Source organism: Gracilinanus agilis, chromosome 2, assembly GCF_016433145.1.
Source record: "Gracilinanus agilis isolate LMUSP501 chromosome 2, AgileGrace, whole genome shotgun sequence".
In the NCBI taxonomy this organism is placed as follows: domain Eukaryota; kingdom Metazoa; phylum Chordata; class Mammalia; order Didelphimorphia; family Didelphidae; genus Gracilinanus; species Gracilinanus agilis.
The window spans coordinates 421,221,857-421,244,508 of record NC_058131.1 but is presented as its reverse complement, the minus strand read 5'-3'; the positions used below and the strand labels follow the sequence as shown (position 1 = coordinate 421,244,508).

Here is a 22,652-nt window from a genome sequence, read left to right as displayed (position 1 = left end):
TTTGAAACTGAGGGGACAGTCCATCAATTAGGAAATGTCTGAACAAGTTGTGGTATATTGATTGTAATGGATAATAGTGTGCTATAAAGAAATGATGGAGGGAGTGGTTTCAGGACAATCTTAGAAGACATACAGATTGAAGCAAAGTGAAATGAGCAGAACCAGGATAATGTTGTACATAGTAACAGCAGTACTGTAATGATAATGAACTCTGAAAGATTAATATTTCTACTTCAAATATTCTTCAACTATATTTTTATCCAACTACTCTGATTAATACAATGGCCCACAATTTCAAAGGATACATGATGAAAAATGTTATCTGCCTCCAGAGAGAACTGATAAGAGTGTTGATTGAAGTACATTTTTTTTTTTTTTTAAACCCTTGTATTTCGGTGTATTGTCTCATAGGTGGAAGAGTGGTAAGGGTAGGCAATGGGGGTCAAGTGACTTGCCCAGGGTCACACAGCTGGGAAGTGGCTGAGGCCGGGTTTGAACCTAGGACCTCCTGTCTCTAGGCCTGACTCTCACTCCACTGAGCTACCCAGCTGCCCCCTGAAGTACATTTTTAAACATTTATTTTTTCTTGTCTTCCCCCCTCCCCCAACACAGCAGATGTAGAAATATGTTCTGGATAATTCCCTATGTAAAATGGGTACCATATTGATAGCTTTCTCAATGGATGGAAAAGGAGTTGGAGGGAGAGAATTTGGACTTCAAAATAAAAAATAAAATTTAAAAAATTACTTTTTTATTTTCAATCTGGTTAGTTTGATTTTGTACTTTTTGTACTTTTTGTGATTTTGTACTTTCTGGATTTTGTACTTTCTGGAAGGGAACAAATGTGGTGGCAAATGGCTATGAGTTCATGTTGCAAGTAGATAAGGTGAAAGAACGAAAAATATTTACCTAGGTAAAAGGGATGAATATGATAGGTGACTTCAAATACTAGATGACAATTACACTAAATGGCCTCAGGATGCTGTGCTTTTTGAGTTGTGACTCCTTTCCAGTTTTTCTGCCTTTTCCCTGTTAGGGTAGCAACTATCATTTCTGACCAGTCTCTGCATCCTTACCTGTACCAACCTCTTTTCCCCTCTTCAAATTTATTGGAAGCTTAGAAACCAGACTAATCAATGCATTTAAAGAAAAATTTGGATCAGAATAGGGTCCTGAGTAGTTCTTCAAAGAATAAAGTCCATGAATTTTCATAGGGACTTTGTTACAACTATCTTAGTTGCTCAGAATTTGATTTGCTTCCCTCTAGGTTCCTGGCTATATTCCAGGTTGGATAAAGTTACCAGACAACTAAGATGACAGATTTAATGGACTGTTAAGAATAGTAGTTTAAAAAAAAAAAAAAAGAATAGCAGATAAAGGTAACATAAATAATCTGAAATCCCTAGATTCTCAGAACTAATTTTGGCTGTTCATTTTTATAACATCCCCCTTCAAGGAGTTTTAACCTTTAGGAATTTAACTTAATCTAAGCCCCTAAACTAAACTAACCTTAACTAAACCCTGAAGGAGTTTAAAAAATGAAGATTAATTTTACTATTTTTTCTCTGTACTTTGGAGATGTATAGAAAAATAGCCAAATGTTTTTTCTCTGACTACTATAGCCTAAATAAATCATAAACTGGAGGATTATTTTAATAATCAAGAGGCTGCTGTATACAATGACCCAAAGACAAACAGGAGTAGACCTAATTTTAGATTCATCCTAATTTTTCCATGGAGAGTAAGCCTAGAAATAACTGAGTTTGCATAAATCTTCAAATGAGTCCTATGACATGATTCTTACCCATTAAAATATATAGCTCCTTTGGGATTTCTTCAAGATAATAGATCAATGGCAAAGTTGTAAATAAAACAGCATGTGGCACTATTTTAATTCAAAATAAAGTTACTTATAGCTATAACAAAGTGTTTAGACACCAGTGAAGATTTCTAAAAAGAAGCATTATTTCAGTTTTTTTTTTGCTTTCAAATCTTCTTGTAAAATCCAAATAGTAATAAGTGTATATAAATGTTTCCTCTCTTAATATTTACTAAAAAACAAGCATGATTTAAATCTAGTACTTCTTTTTGTATTATAGTTCCTAGATCTAAACACACAAACTCCAAAACAAGCACAAAATAACAAAAGAACTAATGAAAATAATGATCAAAATTGTTACTCTATTCGGTAGAACACAAATGTTAATTATCCCATCTTTAAAAAGTATTACACTAATTTTTTATATAGGGCATATAATTTCATCAACATGGAGAGTTTCAGATAATTCATCTTTTAACTTTGCTTCCATCCCCGCCTCCAACCCCTTGCACCCACCCAATGTTATATGTAAGCCATTTGGCAAAACTAATATTTTTAATTATTATCATTTTCGGGAGAACTATGGTTGTATAATGCAGCAAGGCATCTTTATAACAGAAGCACTCGTCAAAAGAAAAGACATTCCAGAATCAGGATTTAGGTATAGAATACAAGCCATTCATCAAATCTCTACTATATACCTCCAAATTTCTCTACTTCTCCACTTGCTCTAGACTAAAGAAAAAAATGACCCATTTCCCTACTAAGATGAACTTTTTGATTTGTATGCTCAGTCTGAATCCCCTCTCATTTCTTCCAGGAACTGCTCCCTCTAATCATTTCCTTAGTACCTTTCCAGTTAGATCTTTTCAGTTACTGGCTCTTTCCTCTCAGCCTACAAAAAACATTCAGGTTGAAGGGGGTGGAGCCAAGTATTCTAAGACAACCCAGCTGAACTCTCTCAACATTTCTTTCCAAAAATTTTAAAGTAAAACCTCATATCAAAATTTGGAGCTGCAGAGCCAATGAAAAGTCAGGGTGAGAAAAAAGTTTGTAACACTGACGTAGAAGCTTATCTAGAGCCCATGCATGAAACAACAGCAGCAACTTAAGGGAGCTCTCAGACCAAAGATGGTAAGGGAGTCAGAAAACTAGTAAAAAAAGAGATTATAGGGCACCCTTTGCTGGCAGTGGGTACAGATGGCACAGAATGGCAACTTTATTGGCCATATATAATTCTGGGTTGTAGCTCAAAGTTAAGAAATGGGCTGGGAAAGTGAGCAAACAACAAAAAAAGAGCTTCACCCTAAAGAAGTTACTAGGGTAGCAGGTTAAGACCAAGATATGGACTCAGAAAACAACAGTGAGAAAATAGCTACCAAAAAAGCCTCAAAGAAAAAATGATAATTTTAAGCTCAAGAAGAATTCCTAGAAGGGTTAAAAGGATAAGAGTAGTAGAGAAAAGACTAGAAAAAGAAGTGAATGATACAAGAAAATTCTGAAAAGAAAATGAATAGCCTGGTAAAAGAGGCCGAAAAAAGTACTGAAGAAAATAATACTCTAAAAAAACAGAACTGGTTGTTATTGCCAAATGAGGCAGAGAGAGGGGATGCATATAAAAAGAAAATAAGGGGGCAGCTGGGTAGCTCAGTGGATTGAGAGTCAAACCTAGAGATGGGAGGTCCTAGGTTCAAATCCAGCCTCAAGACACTTCCCACCTGTGTGACCCTGGGCAAGTCACTTGACCCCCATTGCCCACCCTTACCACTCTTCCACCTAGGAGTCAATACACAGAAGTTAAGGGTTTAAAAAAAGAAAAAGAAAAGAAACCTGCTTCAAAATAAATTAATAATAAACAAAATTAATAATCTAAAAATATATTTTAATTTTTTAATAAATAGTTTTTTGAAACAAAAAGACAGATTTGGCCAAATGGAAAGAAGTACAAAATCTCACAAACAAAAATAATTTCTTAAAAATCAGAACTGGGCTAGTGGAAGCTAATGATTCCATGAAATAAGAAACAATAAAACAAAGTCAAAAGAATGAAAAAAGGGAAAATTTGAAATATCTCATCAGAAAAACAACTAACCTAGAAAATAGATAAAGGAAAGCTTTTTAAGAAGAATTGGACTACATGAAAATAATGATCAAAGAAAAAGCCTAGATATCATGTTTCAAGAAATTATCAAGGAAAACTGCCCCAATATCTTAGAGCCAGAGAGTAAAATACAAATGGAAAGAATTTACCAATCACTCCTGAAAGAGATTCCAAAATAAAAACTCCCAGGAATATTACACCCAAATGCAAGAGCTCCCAGATCAAAGAGAAATTATACTTCGAGTAGTCAAAAAGGAAAAATTCAAATACTGTGGAGCCACAATCAGGATTACACAAAATTTAGTAGTGAGAGGGTTTGGAATATGATCTTCTAGAAGGCAAAAGAGCTAGGATTACAAGCAAGAACCACAGGCCCAGCAAACTGATTTTAATCCTTCAAGGGGAAAAAAATGAAATTAATGGGTTTTAAGCATTCCTGATAAAAAAGACTAGAGCTAAATAGAAAATGAAACATTCAAACATAAGACTTACACACACAATCAGCTGTGTATAGAAATGTAACTTACCCAACAGAGAAAGAAGAGATAAAGAAGATAAGAGATTGGGAGAAAGGGAGGAGATATTAAAAGGGAGGATAGATTAAAGGAGGCAGTGGCTAGAAGTGAAATGGACTTCAGAAGAGAAACAAGTATAAAAAGAAAGAAGAAAGAGAAGAAAATGGGAAGGAGGGAAATACACTGTTATAATTGTGAATGTGAATGTGATGAGCGCATCCATAAAACAGAAGAAGAGAGCAGAATGGATTAGAAACCAGAATCCAACAAGAAACATACATGAAATAGAAAGACGAAGAGAGTTAAAATACAGGGCTGGGGCAGAATCTAATAAGCCAGAGGTAGCCATCATGTTCTCAGACAAAGCAAAAGCAAAAAATAATTTTTTTAATTAAAAGGGATAATCGGGGAAACTACATTTTGCTAAAGGTACTACAGATAATGAAGTATGGCAAAATAAAAAAAATTCATACCGTTTCTCTAATAAAGGCCTCATTTCTCAAATATTTACTAGGTATAATATTGAATCAAACTTATATCAGTTATTCCCCTATTAATAAATGGTCAAAGGATATAACCAGGCAGTTTTCAGAAGAAGAAATCAAAGTTATTTATACTTATGTGTAAAAATGCTTTGAACCACTCCTGTAAAAAAAAAAGGCAAATTAAAACAACTCTGAAAATAACCCACACCTATAAGAAATAACAAATGCCAGAGGGGATGAGGGGAAAATAGGTACACTAACTGAACTGCTGGTAGAACAGTCCAGCTATTCTGGAGAACAATTTGGAACTATGCCCAAAGGGCTATAAAACTGTACACACCCTTTGACTCAGCAATACCAATCTAGAAATCCAAGAAAAAGTTAAAAGACCTACATATACAAAAATATTTATAGCAGTTCTTTTTGTAGCAGCAAAGAATTGGAAACCAAAGAGGAAATTAATTGGGGAAGGACTGAACAATTTGTGGAATATGATTGTGATGGAGTACTATGTTCTGTGGGAAATGATGAGGAGAGTAGCTTCAGAAAAACATAGTAAGATATATATGAATTGATACCAAGAAAAGTGAGCAGAACCAGGAATTCATTGTGTACAGTAATAGTAATGCTATAATGATGGTCAACTGTGTATAGTAACAGTTATGCTTTAATGATGTTCAACTGTGAGACTTGACTATTATCAAAACAATGATCCAAGACAATTCCAATAGACTCATGATGAAAAATATGCTATCTACCGTCTGAAAAAGGAGAACTGAGTAGAAAATGAAATATAATTTTCTCACTTTATTTTTCTTGCTTAAAAAAAAAACCATGGCTAATACATTCTTGCATGGTTTCACATCTCAGTGGGTGAATGGGAGGGAAGGAGGGAATTTGGAATTCAAAGTTTTAAAAAAGAATGCTAAGGGGGCAGCTGGGTAGCTCAGTGGATTGAGAGCCAGGCCTAGAGACGGGAGGTCCTAGGTTCAAATCCGGTCTCAGACACTTCCTAGCTGTGTGACCCTGGGCAAGTCACTTGACCCCCATTGCCTACCCTTACCACTCTTCCACTTATAAGTCAATACACAGAAGTTAAGGGTTTAAAATAAAAAAAAATTTAAAAAAAAGAATGCTAAAAATAAAAAATAATAAATTTAAAGAAACGAAACACTCAAATTGACCTTTTCTTAAAAAGCCTTCCTTTGACTCTAAAAAGGTATTTGAATGTCAATTATTTTTAAATCTGTGCACTGAAAGTAATAACAAAAACCTATTTAAAAATTGTTTCAACCTTAATATAACTAGTGAAAGATATCAACATCTAACTACTAGCAAAACCATAGAAGCCTATTTATGCCAAAAACACTAACCAGATCAATAAGACTTAAAAAAAAACATTGACTTATATTATCCCTTTGCTCAATGAACCCTTGGGTCAGCAGCATATAACCTGGATTATTAATATAGGAATAGGATACAACAATTAAAATTTTTAAATTTTCATCCATGCTTCCTTCTATATGACATAATTTGAGGACAATAATGCTAAATGATTTGTATATTTCAACAGTCTCTCAAATGAAGTCTCAATCTAAGATGTTTCAGTACAAACATGAATAAAACTGCTCACTTAAACGTATCATATCTGATTTAGAGTAAAAAGGAGCCTAAGAGACTATTTATTTAGTTCAATTCCCTCACTTTATGAGTGAGGAAATTTAGGCCCAAAGAGGGTAAGTAACTTGTACCAACTTACATAGTCACAGCAAGTAGTACTTGCATCCAGGTTCTTAGATTCTAAATCCACTCCCCTTTCTACTTTTCAATGCTGCCTCTTCATTTTTATTCTTTGGATTTTTATTGCCTCTGCCTTAGTGGCCTATAAATATTATTCAAGTTTTTGGTAGATTTAACCATTTTCTTTATTTTTTTTTTTTTAATCTTAAACCCTTAACTTCTGTGTATTGGCTCCAAGGCAGAAGAGTGGTAAGGGTAGGCAATGGGGGTCAAGTGACCTGTTCAGGGTCACACAGGTGGGAAGTGTCTAAGGCCAGATTTGAACCTAGGACCTCCCATCTCTAGGCCTGACTCTCAATCCACTGAACTACCCAGCTGCGCCCCCCTGCCCCATTTTCTAAATTATAAGTTTAAGGGAAATGAAAAGCATCAGTTTAAATTTAGAACACAAGGGACACTTTTTATATAATAATCTCCATTTGAAAAACTTCATGCATAATAATGAAGCTGTAATAAAGTCCTATGTCATTAATTCATCATGATGAAGTGATGACCTTTGGTATTTGAAGGATAGGCCTTCTCCTAAGTCCTACCAAACCAATTTCATAAGCTTCAAATATGGGCTCACCTATGTGTGCCTCTGAGTACTTGCTTAACTAAGCACAACGAGGCTTTTATTATAGACAGCAGGTTACAAAATAACATTTTGGCCTTAGCAACTCTTAAAAGATTAGAATTTTTATAAGTTTAAGGAATTTCATAAGCTTCAAATATGGGCTCACCTATGTGTGCCTCTGAGTACTTGCTTAACTAAGCACAACGAGGCTTTTATTATAGAAAGCAGGTTACAAAATAACATTTTGGCCTTAGCAACTCTTAAAAGATTAGAATTTTTATAAGTTTAAGGAATTTCTCATACAGATATGTCAAACTTCCAAAATATTTTGTGGAGAAAGTTTTGTTACATCAACCACAAAATGAACAAATATTAAAGAACTCAAGAAACAGAATGGAAAAAGAATGATGGTTTAAAAGCACATTTTTTTCCCCAAGAATTCACAAGAAGATAAACAGCCTTACCTTCTGCAGACTTGTTGGGTTCAACTGAGTCTTATCAATTATTTTTATAGCAACCTAGTGGGAAAAATAGAAAATTTATAAATTTTAAGAATTTGTGCTTAAAAATCTTAGACTGATATGGTTAAAAATTCTAAAAAATGATTTTTACTCCCAAAAAGGAATAAGCAAAAATTCATGGAACCTGACAATAGCACACTCTACAAACAATGGTTTTCATTTGTGACATTGTCATTTTTTATTCAAAACAAAAATATGCTTCTCTGGAAATATTTAGGATAGTTTTAATTTTTAAGATTCATTTACATTTCACACAATAAAAGGCATACAAGATAAATACTTAAACATCACATAGTTAAAGTCAGCTATATTCATTCTAACTCTAAGAAACACTTTCTACTAAACTGCTCTATCTTCCATATTCACATTAAATATGAAAAATTTGTATCCATAAATTCCAACTAAGAATTCAGCTTAGTTGGGCCTTTTGCTAAACTTTCATTAAAATGTTTTTTCTCTCTGTTTGAATGTAGCCATTGTATGAGGTAATATTGTGCATGTTTCACCATCCTCTTTAAAAGTTTACAAATCAGTTTATATTCTACAACAGTGCTGACCGTGGCTGCTACAGTGTTCTCCTTGACAATTAAATTTAAAAGTTCAGTGATCTAGTCTTTCTCTCTCCCTCCACACCCCTTGAGATGGTAATCTCCTATATATTTTACATGTGCAATTATATAAAATATTTCCCCATATTGATCTTTTTGAGGAAGAAAACTCAAACAGAAAAAAAAAAATAAGAAAATGAAAAAAGATTGCTTTGGTCTGAATTCAGACTCAGTTCTTTTTCTCTGGAAGTAGATAGCATTTTTTTTATCATGAGTCCTTTGGTATAGCTTTGGATCACTGCATTGCTGAGAACAGCTGTTATTCAAAATTATTCATTGTAAAATATTCTTGACACCATGAAATGTACTGGTACTGCTTACTTCATTCTGCTTCAGTTTGTGTAGTCTTTCTAGGTTTTTCTGTTTGTCATTTCTTAAAGCCCAACAATACTCCATAGGTCCTTTCCCCCTTTCCCCCCCTTAAATCTCTTTGGGACAGAGGCCTAGTAATTGTATGCTGGCCCTTTGGGCATAGGTCCAAATAGTTCTCCTGAGTGACTGAATCAGTTCACAACTCCACCAACAATATGTCTTCCTGTCCCAGTTTTTCCATTTCCCCTCCAAGTTTTTGCCATTTCCCTTTTCTGACAAAATAGTCAATCTGAAAGGTGTGGAGTGATACTTCATAATTGTTTTAATTTGCATTTCTCTAAATGATAGTGATTTACCTGTCATATTGGCCAATATGATAGTAAAGGAAAGTGATAAATGATCTGGGTGGGGGAGAAGCAAAACTTGGGTATTAATGCATTGCTGGTGGAAATGTGAACTGATCCAACCAATCATTCTGGAGGACAATTTGGAACTATGTCCAAGAGCTAAAAACAATGTAGACTCTTTGATCTAGTAATACCACTACTAGGTCTGTATCCTGTAAAAGGGAATTCTTTGTTCTCTTTGAGTTTACACTTGTGAAAGGGAATCCCTTATTCTCTTTGCTGAGTTGGAGCTAACACTTCGGTTTAACAATAACAAGTACCTGTAAGGATGGGCTTGCATGCTTATAGTACCTCACTAGATTTGTGAAGACAGGATTAATTCTCCTTTGTCTACCTTTAGATAGAATCAACAAAAGCTTGAACTAGGTGGAACTCCCAAATTACTTAAGAGAATTCACACCTTCAGAAACTCAATAAGCCAGGAATCTGTGAACCCTTTGGATAAGTATTCACCCCTCCAGAAGGTGAGAAATGGTTCCCACAAACACTGCCCCTGGGCAGTGCTGGACTATTTGGAAGCTGTGGGATTGGCCCCTGTGAAAAGGGGAAGAGACAAGACCCCACCCTGAATTTCTGGGGCTAAAGAAGGAAGTTGACTCCAAGAAAGAAGTCGACTCCAAGAAGGCTGGCTTAAGGAAGAAAGGCAGCCTCAAGAATCACCTTCAGCTTGAGTCATTGTCTTGAACTTGCCTCTTGGAACTTGGGTGAGTGGCTAGCTGGCTTTCTCTTCCTGTCTTCTGGAGAGAGTTTAATTCCTGTTAAAGGTCAACAAGTTCTGGCTGAATGGAGTACCAGAGCAATATTTAGTTAGATAGGCTAATGTCTTCTCTACTCTTTTGCTTTCTCTGCTTTTACTCTTTGCACCTTTTTTTTTTTTTTTTTTTTTTTTGGTGCTCATTTTACTGCCTCTTTCTTTCCTTTTAGTTTAAAAAACTGTGAAAATTGTTGGAGTCTGAATGTAGAGTGAAATATGTGATTTTTCACTTTAGTTTATTTGTGTTTTTGGCTTTATATGATTATTCTCTTAGGAAAATGATCAATATGGAAATATATTTTGCATGAGACCAGACTGAATTGCTTGCCAGCTCTGGGAGTGGGGAGAGAAGGAAACAATTTGGATCATATAACTTTCGAAAACTTATGTGGAAATCTGTTACTATATATAATTGGTAAAATAAAATATCTTTATAATTAAAGAAAAAAAACTGTTAAAGTTGGGTTTTGTAATTATGGTGAAGAAAGCACTGTTCAAAGCTTCAGGTTCTTTGTGCAGCTGCCTTCAGAGCAGTGGAGATTTATTTGCTTTCAGTTCTTCCAAGGTAATATAATGTTAGGAAAGCTCTGTTTAATACTCTCCTGAGGGGCAGCTGGGTGGCGCAGTGGGGACTGAGAGCCAGGGGTCCTATTTTCAAATATGGCCTCAGACAATTCCTAGCTGTGTGCCTCTGGGCAAGTTACTTAACCCCTACTGCCTAGACCGTATCACTCTTCTGCCTTGGAACCAATATGAAGTATTGATTCTAAGATGGAAGATAATGGTCTAAAAAAAAAACAACAAAAAACAAAAAAACAACAAAATACTCTCCTGGCCTGTGCTCTTTTGGGTAACTACATTCTTTTTGCCCCTTGGAATTGTGACCAGGATCCTGTAAGAGGCGAAACTAAATATTTAACGTATGGTCACCAGAAATCGATTAATTTGATTTCAAAATAAATAGACCCAAGTCAGGATGACTTTTATGGTGGTTTATTTACAATTAGGAAGGTTGAAGGTAGGGAAATTGAGAGAAAGAAACTCTGGCACAGACCAGAGGCCTGAACCAGGTAGGGTTTCAGAGGCCCCAGCAGAGGGGCACAGAGGTTATAATTAAACAAGGCTTCTAGCCACAAGGTCCTCCACTAAGAAGAGAGGCTTTCCTAAGGCTAGAGCCTCCAGAAACACCAAGGGAAGAGAAAGAGTCAGCCTAACTTAACCACGTGACAATTCAGAGGGAAGCAGTCTGAGGTTTCACCAGATCCTTCCACACCAAGTTCAAAGCGCCAACTCCCCCACAGGGAGTTACCATTATATTAAAAAGATAGCATCTTTTGTCACTTCCTGTGTCCACCTCCAGTTTCACGTGGACAAATGGCAGCCTCAACACTGTTTTGGACTGCCCAAAGGGCAGTCCCTTGTTTTTGATTTGTCACCTACTATCATGTGTGGGTAACAGACCTCCCCCCTCCCCACTTAATTCTAAGTTGGGTGGGGTGACATTATTTCTGGTGGCTAGAGTCTAAACAATGAATGAGGGTAAGCTAATCCCATTTACAAATCCCCTACTCCTCTGTGGCTATAAGTGCTAGGGTATGCTAGGGGTCCTCCTCACCCTGTCACTGTACCCCAGGACTGTGACCTGGTTCTGCATATGGGCAATGTGACAAGAGTTGTGCACCCAGAGCCAGCAAAGGGACCCTATAATTTCCTTCTGAGCAGTCGTCTGATGCCCCCCACCCATTACCATCTGTGGCTGAGTGTTCTGGAACCTTTAGCTGCTTCTTCAGCTATGCCCAAAGCCTGTTGCCTTGATGGGGTCTGCCTTGATATGCTGGGCTCCACCTCTACTCAGTGCACTAGATCCCTTGTGCTGGCCTTCTAAGTTGTTTTAGGTTGAAAAATTACTTCACCTGATATTTTGTAAGTTATGCTGCTGCAGAATTTGTTATGAGGCATTTTATCATTTGGTAGAAAACAGATGAGTCCCTATAACACCATCTTGGCTCTGCCAGCTCACCCTCCCCTCGTGCAAAATAATCTTAAAACTCTTTTGGTATCTTCATTGTGGTAATTGATTTGCATCAGTTGAATCTGTGTATTAAAGTATAATCTGGGTCTCTTCTGCCACTAATTTCCCACTGATACAAGTAAGAATGGTTAAAATCAAAATTCTTATCTTTTTTTGAATTTCATTCTTTCAGTTCTATTTTTATTCTTGTTCTAATGAGTTAATGCTATGAGAGTACAATCAGATTCATATATCAGTAAACAATCAACTTTATGCCAATTAAACAATTTAATTTTTTGTGAGGCTATTCAATGCCTCCACACTGAGCACTTTCTAATTCTTTTCTTCAAAGTATTCATGGTTATTGGCAATGAGTCTTCTTTATATTCCACAAAACCTTGGTCTCTCTCATTCCTTATTCCTAGATGACATTTTAAAATATCTTTTAAATTTTATTATTATTTTTCGCATTCATTTAAAAATCTTTTGAGTTCTGACTTCTCTCTTCTTCCACACCCCCCCATTGAGAAGGCAAGCAATAATAGCAATTATAGATGTGAAATCATGCAAAACATTTCCATATTAGCCAATGAACATTTTTCAATGTTTTTGACTAATTCCATCTTAACACACTTAAATTATCAAGTATAAAAGAACACACTGATTTAATCTGCAAGTACTTGATATTTTCATAGAATTTCTCTACATTTTCAATCTCTGCAAAAAGATGTTGGTACATCAGTTGCATATATCTTCACGGTGGTCTTTTTGCAAATACTTGCTGAGCAATGCAAAAATATGACTCCATGAAATGATTCTTAATTTAGCTATAGTGTTCTTCTGACTTCTGGTTTCATTTATAGTGAGAATCTCAAAATTGATAAAATTCAGTTCCTACAGTACCAAAAAACCCAATGGATAGGGATCCAACATCCCCAAAAGGGATCCAAAATTTCAGAGAACAGCTAAGTTAATGCTAATAAGTCGTCTAAAAGCTGTGTGACTCTTACCACTTTTTGCAACCTTTTCAGCCACTCTGTAACCATAACTGCAGTAGAAGGTAGCTTTTCTCCCCCTTACAGTCAGTAAATTGACAATATACCAAAATATCAGGATAATACTACTGCAATGTTGATGAAGCTGATATAGTTGCTGTTAGTCCTTCGTTTTTGACATGACATCACAGGGTGTACAAAGTCAATGGTCTTACTCTGAGTCATCAAAGACCACTGGCAAGTGAGGAAAACTGATGATGGTCTGAGATACAGTGGGTGACCTTAGCATCTTCAATGTCTGGTAAAGCTCTGAGTGCTCCACAGCTGCTGTTTTAGCTACCTTTGTGGTCACTGGAACAAACTGTTCTTATCTGACCATTTCACCAAGTGAAATCTTCATATTCTTAGGGAAGATATTCCCCTAATTCACCAAAAAGTTTGAGGTCTGTCAGTTACCCTTAATCTTAGTTGAATTTATCTAGCTAGACAATTTTACTGGAGTGGGGCTAGTTTTTCAAAGCCACAGGTGACAGTTAGGTGAAAGGTAAATAGCAAAGGTGAATGAACAGCCATGAAAACAGCTTGGTAAGCCCTTATCCAAGAGGTGACAGTCCTCCCTGAACACCCCATACATCGCTCTGAAATAGTACAACCATTATAGAAATCAATTTGGAATCATGGAAATAGGGTGACTAAAATGTCCATATATTTTGACCCAGAGATTTTATGAGGCATATACCTTGAGGAAGTCACTTAGAAAAAAGCTCTATATACATCAAAATATTTACAGCAGCACTTTTTGTGGTAGGCAAGGAACTGGGAAAACTCTATAATGAGTTTATAAAGCTAACAAAGAAAGGCCTGAAGACCTGGGGCAATGGATCTCAGAAGACCAGTAATTTAACCTTACAAGGCAGAGGTCAGAAAAGGAACTGGGGTGACAAAGGTCAAGATCAAAGGAGAAACTTAACTAAATTGTTCAAAAGCCTCTATTCTATGCACCCTTGTTCCCATTTCCTATTTTCTCAAGTAGAATGTCCCTCTAACTAACTGCCCTACTCTCACTACCTTCAATTTTCCACTCTAGTGGCTGCTTCCCTACAGCCTACAAACAAACTCATGTCTCCACCCTAAAAACCAAAAATAAAATATACACCCCCCCCAACTTTATTCATTCATCCCCACTAGCTAAACTCCTCTATCTTCCAAACCACCAATGTGACTAAATTCCCTCAGAAAGCTGTCTACACTTGGTACCTCTACTTCAACTTCTCACTCTAAACCTATCATCTGATTTCTGACCACATCCCTCAACTGCAAAAACTTTCTCTGAATTTTTATGATGATCTCTTAATTGCCATATTTAATGGCCTTTTTTCAATCTTCATCCTTCTTGACCTTTCTGCAATCTTTGACACTGTTGAACAACTCGTTTCTCCTGGATACTCTCTCCTTTCTAGGACTTTGTTACAGTACTCTCTTCTGGTTCTCTTCCTATCTGACTGCTTGTTCTTGGTCTCTTTTGCTACTTTTCCCTCCAGATCATACCCACTAACCAAGGTTGTACCCCCAAGGCTCTATATCCTCTTCCAAAAGATTAAAAAAAAACATAGGTAGAAATCTTGCTATCAAAAACAACTAAGAAAATAGATCGAGAGAAGAAAATTTAAAAATCATGGGACTTCCTAAAAACTATGATACAAAAAAGAAAAAATCCAGAATACTTTATTTCAAGAAATCATAAATGAAAATTTCTGAACCAAAAGGCAAAATAAAGACAGAAAGAAGCCACTATTACCTCCTGAAAGAAAGCCCCAAAGAAAAAGTCCCAGAAATACCACAAATTCAGAGATCTCACAATTGTCAAGACAGTATGATAGAAAATCTATCAGTGTCTACATTATAAATAAGAGATCTTAAAAGGAGCTTACCTGTTGGTAGAGATCACAAATATCTATGTAAATATATAGCATAAATTTAATATGAATACAAAGTACTGAATCAGAAAAGCAGAAAAGAAAGACAAAAGATAAATTTGATGCTTGAACTGTGCCTAAAAGAATAAGTAATCTATAAGGGTAAGGGAAGGAGGGAGAAGATTCTAGAAATTTGGGATAGCAAGGCAACTCCACAGAAGAGATGGGAGCATTATGTAGGAAAAACAGAGTTGGTTGGTTTGCGCAGCATGGAATAGGGTATAATGGTCAATGAAGTTGGAAAGATAGGTTGGGAATAGGACTTTAAGAGCTTTAAAAGATAAAAGGAATTTATATTTTATCCTGAAAGCAAAAGGAAACCATCAAATATAGGACAGAGTCAAATATATACTGAAGCTACAGCAGGGGAGGTGCTTTGAATAGGGAGAAACCTGAGACAGAGATAAATTGGGGGAAAATACATACAATCTAGGTGGGATGTAATAAGGATTGAAACTAAGGTGCAGCTGTAAATAGAGAAGGGGTCAAATGAAAAACATGTTATAGATATTTGGCAATTGATCAGACACATGAATTAAGGAGTTTTTTTGAATAAGGAAATGGAACATTTATCATTAATGGTGATATCTGGATAGGGTGGATCACAGTGAATAAAGTAAATTACAGAATTTAAAGAGATTGAGGAATTAAGTGGGTAGGAAATTAGGAAGTTTTAACATAGATATTGAACTCCCCCAGTATAAGGACAAGGATTTGGGGAGGAGAGACAATGAACCTGGTGATGATGAACTCCTTGAGAAAGACAGGAGAATGATCTAGGGGCCAGTATATTATAAATACCTTAATTTTAACAGGGTGAACAATCTTGATACTGTGAAGTTGAAAAGGAGGTGAGATAGCTGAATAATGGTGATTAAGGGAAAAATTTTAAAGTAGTATGAGAGAAAAGGATGAGGTCAGCCAATGGTGTAGAGAAGGGTCCAGGATGCAGTTTTGTTGGTGGGGAGCCAGGGTTCAATGACAAGAATAAATTTGATCTATTCTATCACTAAGATAGGGAGTAGTTTGCCATTTCCTTCAGCTCATTTCACAGATGAGGAAACAGAGGCAAACAGGGTTAAAGTGACCTGGTCAGGGTCAGAGCTAATAAGTGTTTGAGGTCAGATTTGAACCCAGGAAGATGAGTTTTCCTGGTTCATCAAGTCTGGTGCTCTATTTATTATGCCACCTAGCTGCTCAAAAGTAGGCCATATCACATTAAACAGAACATCTACATTTGTTTGTTGCCAAGTGGTATCTGACTCTTTGTGATCCTATTTAGTTTTCTTTTTTGACAAAGATATTGCAGTAGTTTGACATTTCCTTCTCCACCTCATTTTATAGATGAGGAAACTGAGGTCAAAATAGTTAAGTGACTTAACTAGGGACATGTGGCTAAATAAGTATTTTGAAGCCAGATTTGAACTTGGATTACTTTCATAATGCCAGGTCCAGAGTGCTATCCATTGTGCCACCTTGGCTGGCCATTAGACAGAATACAGTTGGCCTAAAATATTAAATTTTACAGCCAAAGTCTTCATCCAGATCAGTAGCTCTTGTGTTAGTTAAAATCACCTGGGGTTCTATTTGGAAGAATTGAACCTCAATATAGTGTTTGACAAACTTCTGTGGACCTGTGGGGGTCCTTAAAACTACATTTCCCGTGGTCCAATGGGTTTCCTGTTTTGGATTACGTATTCAAGGTGAGGGACTGTTTTAAATAGGAGGGAAGTGACTTTGAACTTCCTCTTTAGCTACCTGAGCTTGCAGAGAGAGAAAAGGTAAATGGCTGAGGGTGAGGTTGGAATAGGTTTCTTACAGGCGCGTGGTCAGTTTATCTCTATCAGCATGGCTTTTATTAAAATACTATTCTCCCTTTTGATCTCGGCCCTCATCATTTTTAATCATAACACTCTCTTGTCTTAAAGGGTGAGGTATCTAGTTCATAGCCTTCTTTCTCCATTCTAACCCCTGCCCTCATACTTGGGCTGCAGTTAATAATAATAATAATAATAATAATAATAGCAGCTTTTAAATAGTGCTTTAAGATTTGCAAGGCACTTAACAAATATCTCATTTTTATCCATATAACAATAGGAGGAGGGAAAGTACTATTATTACTCCTATTTTAAAAATGAGGAAACTGAGAAAGACAGGTTAAATGATGTGCCCAAGGTTACAAAGCTAGTGCCTGGGGCTGGATTTGAACTTAGATCTTCCTGACCCCAGTGCTCTAGCCATAGCACTACCTATGTTGATGTCACTTGAAATGATCTATTCTCCCTCCTAGTACAACTTCTATGGGCTAGATCTTAATTTTCAGTCACTCAGATAACAATGTCTTGGAGTTATAAAATGGCTCTTCTTTCATGATTCTAAACTCTAAATTTAAAAAATACCCCTTCTTTATCATGACTTTCCTCATCGCAATTTTGATATATCGTGGGTCAGCATTAAGAAATTAAAAGGGGGGTGGGGTGGGTGGATCAATGGATTGAGAGTCAGGCCTAGCAAGGGGAGGTTCCAGATTCAAATCTGGCATCAGACCCTTCCTAGCTGTGTGACCCTGAGTCAAGTCATTTAACTCCCATTGCCTAGTCCTTGCCGCTTTTCTACACAGTATTGTAGGTAAGGGTTTAAAAAAAAAAAAGAAATTAAATGGGATTTTGGGGGGAGTTTTGCAGAAGTTGCAGATGACATGTGAAGGCCAGCAGATGACATAGAAAAATTTGAATCTCTTTGTTCTACTTCCACCTTTGAATCTCTTGTTCTACTATCAAATATCTGATTGTCAGGCCTTCCCTCCCAACTCCGATCACCAGCTTGGTACCCGTGATGAAGAGGTCTACTTCAAATTTATGTTATTATAAGCCATGTATCAACAGAAAGCAGATAGTTTAATCTGGAAGATAATACTAAGAATCCAATCCTTAAGTATTTAAATGTCTAATATGTGCAAGGCATTAGGGACACAAAAATGAAATTTAAAAAATTTCATATCCTCGAGGAGTTTTACAATCTACTTGGAGAATACCCTGTCAACAAATCAGTATATACAGTATGCAATAATTTGAGAAGGGAAGTTATGAACCTGGGTGACTGGTAAGATGGTCAGTTCATTTACAAGAAATAGAAGTTCTATAGAAATGTACACTTAGGAGAAAAAGAATAAATATTCAATTTTTTAAATTAAGATTGTTTTAATCAATGAAAATTCAACTTTTCTCTTCATCCCACTACCCAACTAAGAAAGAAAAACAAAACCCCTTTTACAAACAAGTATATTCAAGCAAAATAAAATTCTCAAGTTGGCCAAGTCCCCCCCAAAAAGTCTCACCAACACTCAATCTATTTTCTTTATCAAGAGGCAGGTAGCATACTTCATCCTAAGTCATTTCGAACCATGATTAGTCACTGTAATGACCAGAGTTCCTAAATCTTTCAAAACTGTTCTTCTCAGGTTTCTCTGAAATCATCTCCATGATCATTTAATCTTTCCCCTTCATTTCTTATAGCACAATAGTAAAACATCACATTCATATGCCATAACTTATCTAGCCATTCCCAAATTGATGGATATCTCTAATTTCCAATTCTTTGCTAATACAAACTGAACTGTTAGAAATATTTTTGTATATAAAGGTACGGAAGTTCCCTCTTTCTTTGAGATATAGAACAAATAGTGGTATAGCCAGATCGAATGGTTTGAAAAATTTAAAAGCTTTTGGAAATGAGTTCCAAATTATTTTCCAGAATGGCTTAACCACATTCCAATTCTACTAACAATATATTAGTCACCCTGTTCTTCCATGGCCTAACATATCATTTACAGTTTTTTGTCAATTTTGCCAATCTGACATATATGAGACAGGACCACAAATGTTTTAATTTGTATTCTCTGAATTATTGGTGACTTAAAGCCTTTTTTCATATGGCTATTGATAACATGGAGTTCTTTACCTGAAAACTCTATTCATATCTTTTTACTATAAAACCAGGAATGGCTTTTTATTCTTATAAATTTTAATCAGTTCCCTATATATCTTAGAAACAAGACTTTTATTAGAGACTTTCTCCCATTTACCTGATTCTCTTCTAATTTTTAGTTGCACTGGTTTTATTTGTGTAAAAATTTTTTTATTTTATGTAATCAAAATCAGAGCTAGGTGGCCTGGAGTCAGGACGATTCATCTCTTTGAGTTCAAATTTGGCTTCAGAAACTTACTGTGTGACCCTGGGCAAGTCACTTAACCCTGTTTGCCTCAGTTTCTTCATCTATAAAATGAGCAAGAGAAGGAAATGCAAAACCACTCCAGTATCTTTGCCAAGAAAACAAAAAGCCACAAAGAGTAGGACACAACTAAAAGAATAACAAAAAAAACCCTATTAGTCCATTTTATCTTCTGTGATTCTCTATGCCTCTTGTTTGGTCATACCCTATTCCCCAATCCAAGTCTAACAAATAATTTCTTCCTCCTGTCTCTCATTTATGATGTCATCTGTTCTAAGTCCTTATATACTCATCTGTAGTGTATCTTGGTATGTTGTGAGATGTTAATTTAGAGCTAATTTCTGTCAGACTGTTTTCTTTTTCCTAATAGTTGTCAAATAATGAGTTTGTGAAGAGTGAATCAAACTTTCTCTATCAATCAGCAACTTTTAAATTAATCAATCAAAAACTTGAGCACCCCACCACAAAGAGGTAAGGAAAAAGACTTGAAAAAGTATTTATAACTGTGCTCTTTGTGGTGGCAAAAAAAATGAAAAATGAGGGGATGCCCTTCAATTGGGGAATAGCTGAACAAACTGTGGTATCTGTTGGTGATGGAATACTATTGTGCTAAAAGGAATAATGAACTGGATGAATTCCATGTGAACTGAACGACCTCTAGGAATTTATGCAGAGTGTAAGGAGCAGAACCAGGAGAACCTTATACACAGAGACTGATACACTGTGGCACAATCGAATATAATAGACTTCTCTACTAGCAGCAATGCAATGATCTAAGACAATTCTGAGGGACTTATGAGAAAGAACACTATCTACATCCAGAGAAAGAACTGTGGAGGTCAAAATGCAGAAGAAAAACAACTGCTTGATCACATGGGTTGATGGGGATATGATTGGGGATGCAGACTCTAAACAATCACCCTAGTGCAAATACTAATAATATGGAAATAGGTCTTGATCAATGACACATGTAAAACGCAGTGGGATTGTTCATTGGCTACGGGAGGGAAAGAACATGATTCATGTAACTATAGGAAAATATTCTAAATCAATTAATTAAATAAACTTTTAAAAAATGTTAAGAAAAAATGAGCTTACAGAAGCCCTGGAATCTGACCATAAACTACACTTTAAGAAGTTTTGTCCTAGTAAAATGTGTTATGGTTAAAAACAAACAAAACAAACAAACAAAAAACTTACTGCACCCCTACTTAACACTAAGCAAGAGAATTCAGGAGTCACTTGTTAGAGTAAGCTCACACCTCCAAAGGCTACTGCCAACCCCCTTGAGTAGTGCTAAGTAAACTGAAAGTCTGCATTTGGTTCCTGTAAAGTGGAGGAAGGGACAGGAAGTGCTATGGAAAAAGGTCTATAAAAAGTCCTGAACTTCCTGTCTGAAGGACTTCTCCTTTGGACTAATTCTTTGGAGAACTTAGCCTTTGGGACTTCGTTTTTGGACTTCTTCTTGGAAGACTGCATTGGTAAGCTGAACTGAAGGAGGAGACTCTTTCCCTGAAGCCTGCACTGGCTTGCTTGGGTGAGTAGCTGGCCTACCTTTCTTGGCTTCTGGAGAGACTGGTTCTGGAAAGGTCTTCCTTTCCTGGTGGAGGCTGCACTGGTGGAACTCTTGCTGAAGACACCACCTGGTCCTCTGGCTGAAGGTTACTGAGTTGTGCCAGGGCTGAGCTAGACACTGGAGCAACACTTAGGGTGATAAGCTAGATATTTTGCTACCCTCTTCTTACATTTCTCCACTTTCACTCTTAACACCTCTTTTTGACTTAAGCTTTAATATTCTTAAATCGGCAACCATAATATTATTTAGAACTTTCATATTAGCATAAAATCCTAAATTTTTATATTCTTACAAGTTCTTATCCCAATAGCAGGGATGTTTGGTTTTCTAAAATACTATGTGCTCATTTGCCTCTGTATTTTATCGAACTAATCTACTAATCTGTTTTGCTTTTGATCCTCTCCCCTCAAGAGCCTGCTCTATTTGATCTTCAATATCTCCTTTCCTATAGATTCCTTTATTACTCTCTACAAATATGTTTAGTCTTCTCCATCTTAAAAACAAAACTTCACTTGTCCTGTAAGCAACTGTTCTTGTTTCCTCTTTGTCAAATCCCTAGAAAGAATCATTGACTTCACTTCCTCATTAAATTCAAGCCTTTAAATATTCATGGTTTTGAAATTGTACTCCACAATAGTCTTTATTATTATTAATAACCCTTATCTTTTGTCTTAGTATGCATTCTAAGACAGCTAGGCAACTGGGGTTAAGTGACTTGCCCAATGTCATGCAGCTAAAAAGAGGCTAGATTTCAGGTCTGGTGACTAGCTGCTGTGCTACCCAGTAGCTCTAATCTTTATTCTTCTTTTAACTTCTCTGAAGGTTTGACAATGCTTAACACTCATACTTCTGATCATTCTCCTTTCTTCACTGCATGACATTTCTGTCTTCTTGTCTCAGTCTTCTTTGCTGGGTTAACTTATGCTCTTTAAGCATAGGTATTCTCCAAATTTCTATCCCAGTTCCCTTTTTTTTCCTCCATTATCTTATTTAGTGATTCATTTCACTGTCAATTCTCTAGCACCATGCCTTTATCTTGAAAGCTTTAATAACCTTCTTATGTATTCTTGTCATTCAGAATTTGAACATCCTTTTAAAAGAAAAAACCCCTTGGCCAAGTTCAATCTATAGGCTCAATAAGGAAAACAATAAATATAAAAGACCATATTAATATAAAAAAATTACCACTTTCATCTAAAGTCAGGCTTTTCTGACTTCAAGTGCAAAACTTTGTTACATTACTACCAAGGGATAATACACCTCTATAGAAAATATGTTAAATTCTTCTACAACCACAAGCAGACAGGGCATTGGGTTCCTCTTATTATCCAAGGCTATACAATTGCAGTTAAATGACTTACTCAGGGTCACACATCTAGGAAGTATCTGAGGCTAGATATGAATCAGGGATCTCCCATCTCTGGGCCTGGCTCTTAAGATTACTGACTATTAAAGGTCTTCATATGACCTCAATATTACCAGGAGAAATTAGAGTAATAATACAATATAAGGACTCTGTTATAAAAAACTAGATCAGAATGAATCAAGGCCCTCAATCAGCTAAGTCATAATCACCTGAGTGGGTTTTTTTAAAAAGTTGTATTGGGGGCAGTTAGGTGGTTCAATGGATAAGAATCAGATTAGGGGGCAGCTGGGTAGCTCAGTGGATTGAGAGCCAGGCCTAGAGACTGGAGGTCCTAGGTTCAAATCTGGCCTCAGACACTTCCCAGCTGTGTGACCCTGGGCAAGTCACTTGACCCCCATTGCCTACCCTTACCACTCTTCCACCTATAAGTCAATACACAGAAGTTAAGGGTTTAAAAAAAAAAAATTAAAAAAAAAAAAAAAAAAAGAATCAGATTAGAGATAGGAGATACTGGGCAAGTCACTTAGCCCCCCTCTTCTGTCCTAGAACCAATACACAGTATTGATTCTAAGATGGAAGATAGAAAGGTTTAAAAATATATTAATAATATCTTATGTTT

General features: G+C 36.2%; 1 protein-coding gene across 1 annotated transcript in view; it reads right to left on the bottom strand.

The window, feature by feature from the left end:
• The window catches only part of MARK3 (microtubule affinity regulating kinase 3), a 132,189-nt gene that overhangs the window by 88,400 nt on the left and 21,137 nt on the right, over positions 1–22,652 (bottom strand). Inside the window, exon 3 of the mRNA XM_044664630.1 lies at positions 7,741–7,794. Within this exon, the coding sequence (XP_044520565.1) occupies positions 7,741–7,794 (54 nt within the window). The remainder of the gene's footprint in view (positions 1–7,740; positions 7,795–22,652) is intronic.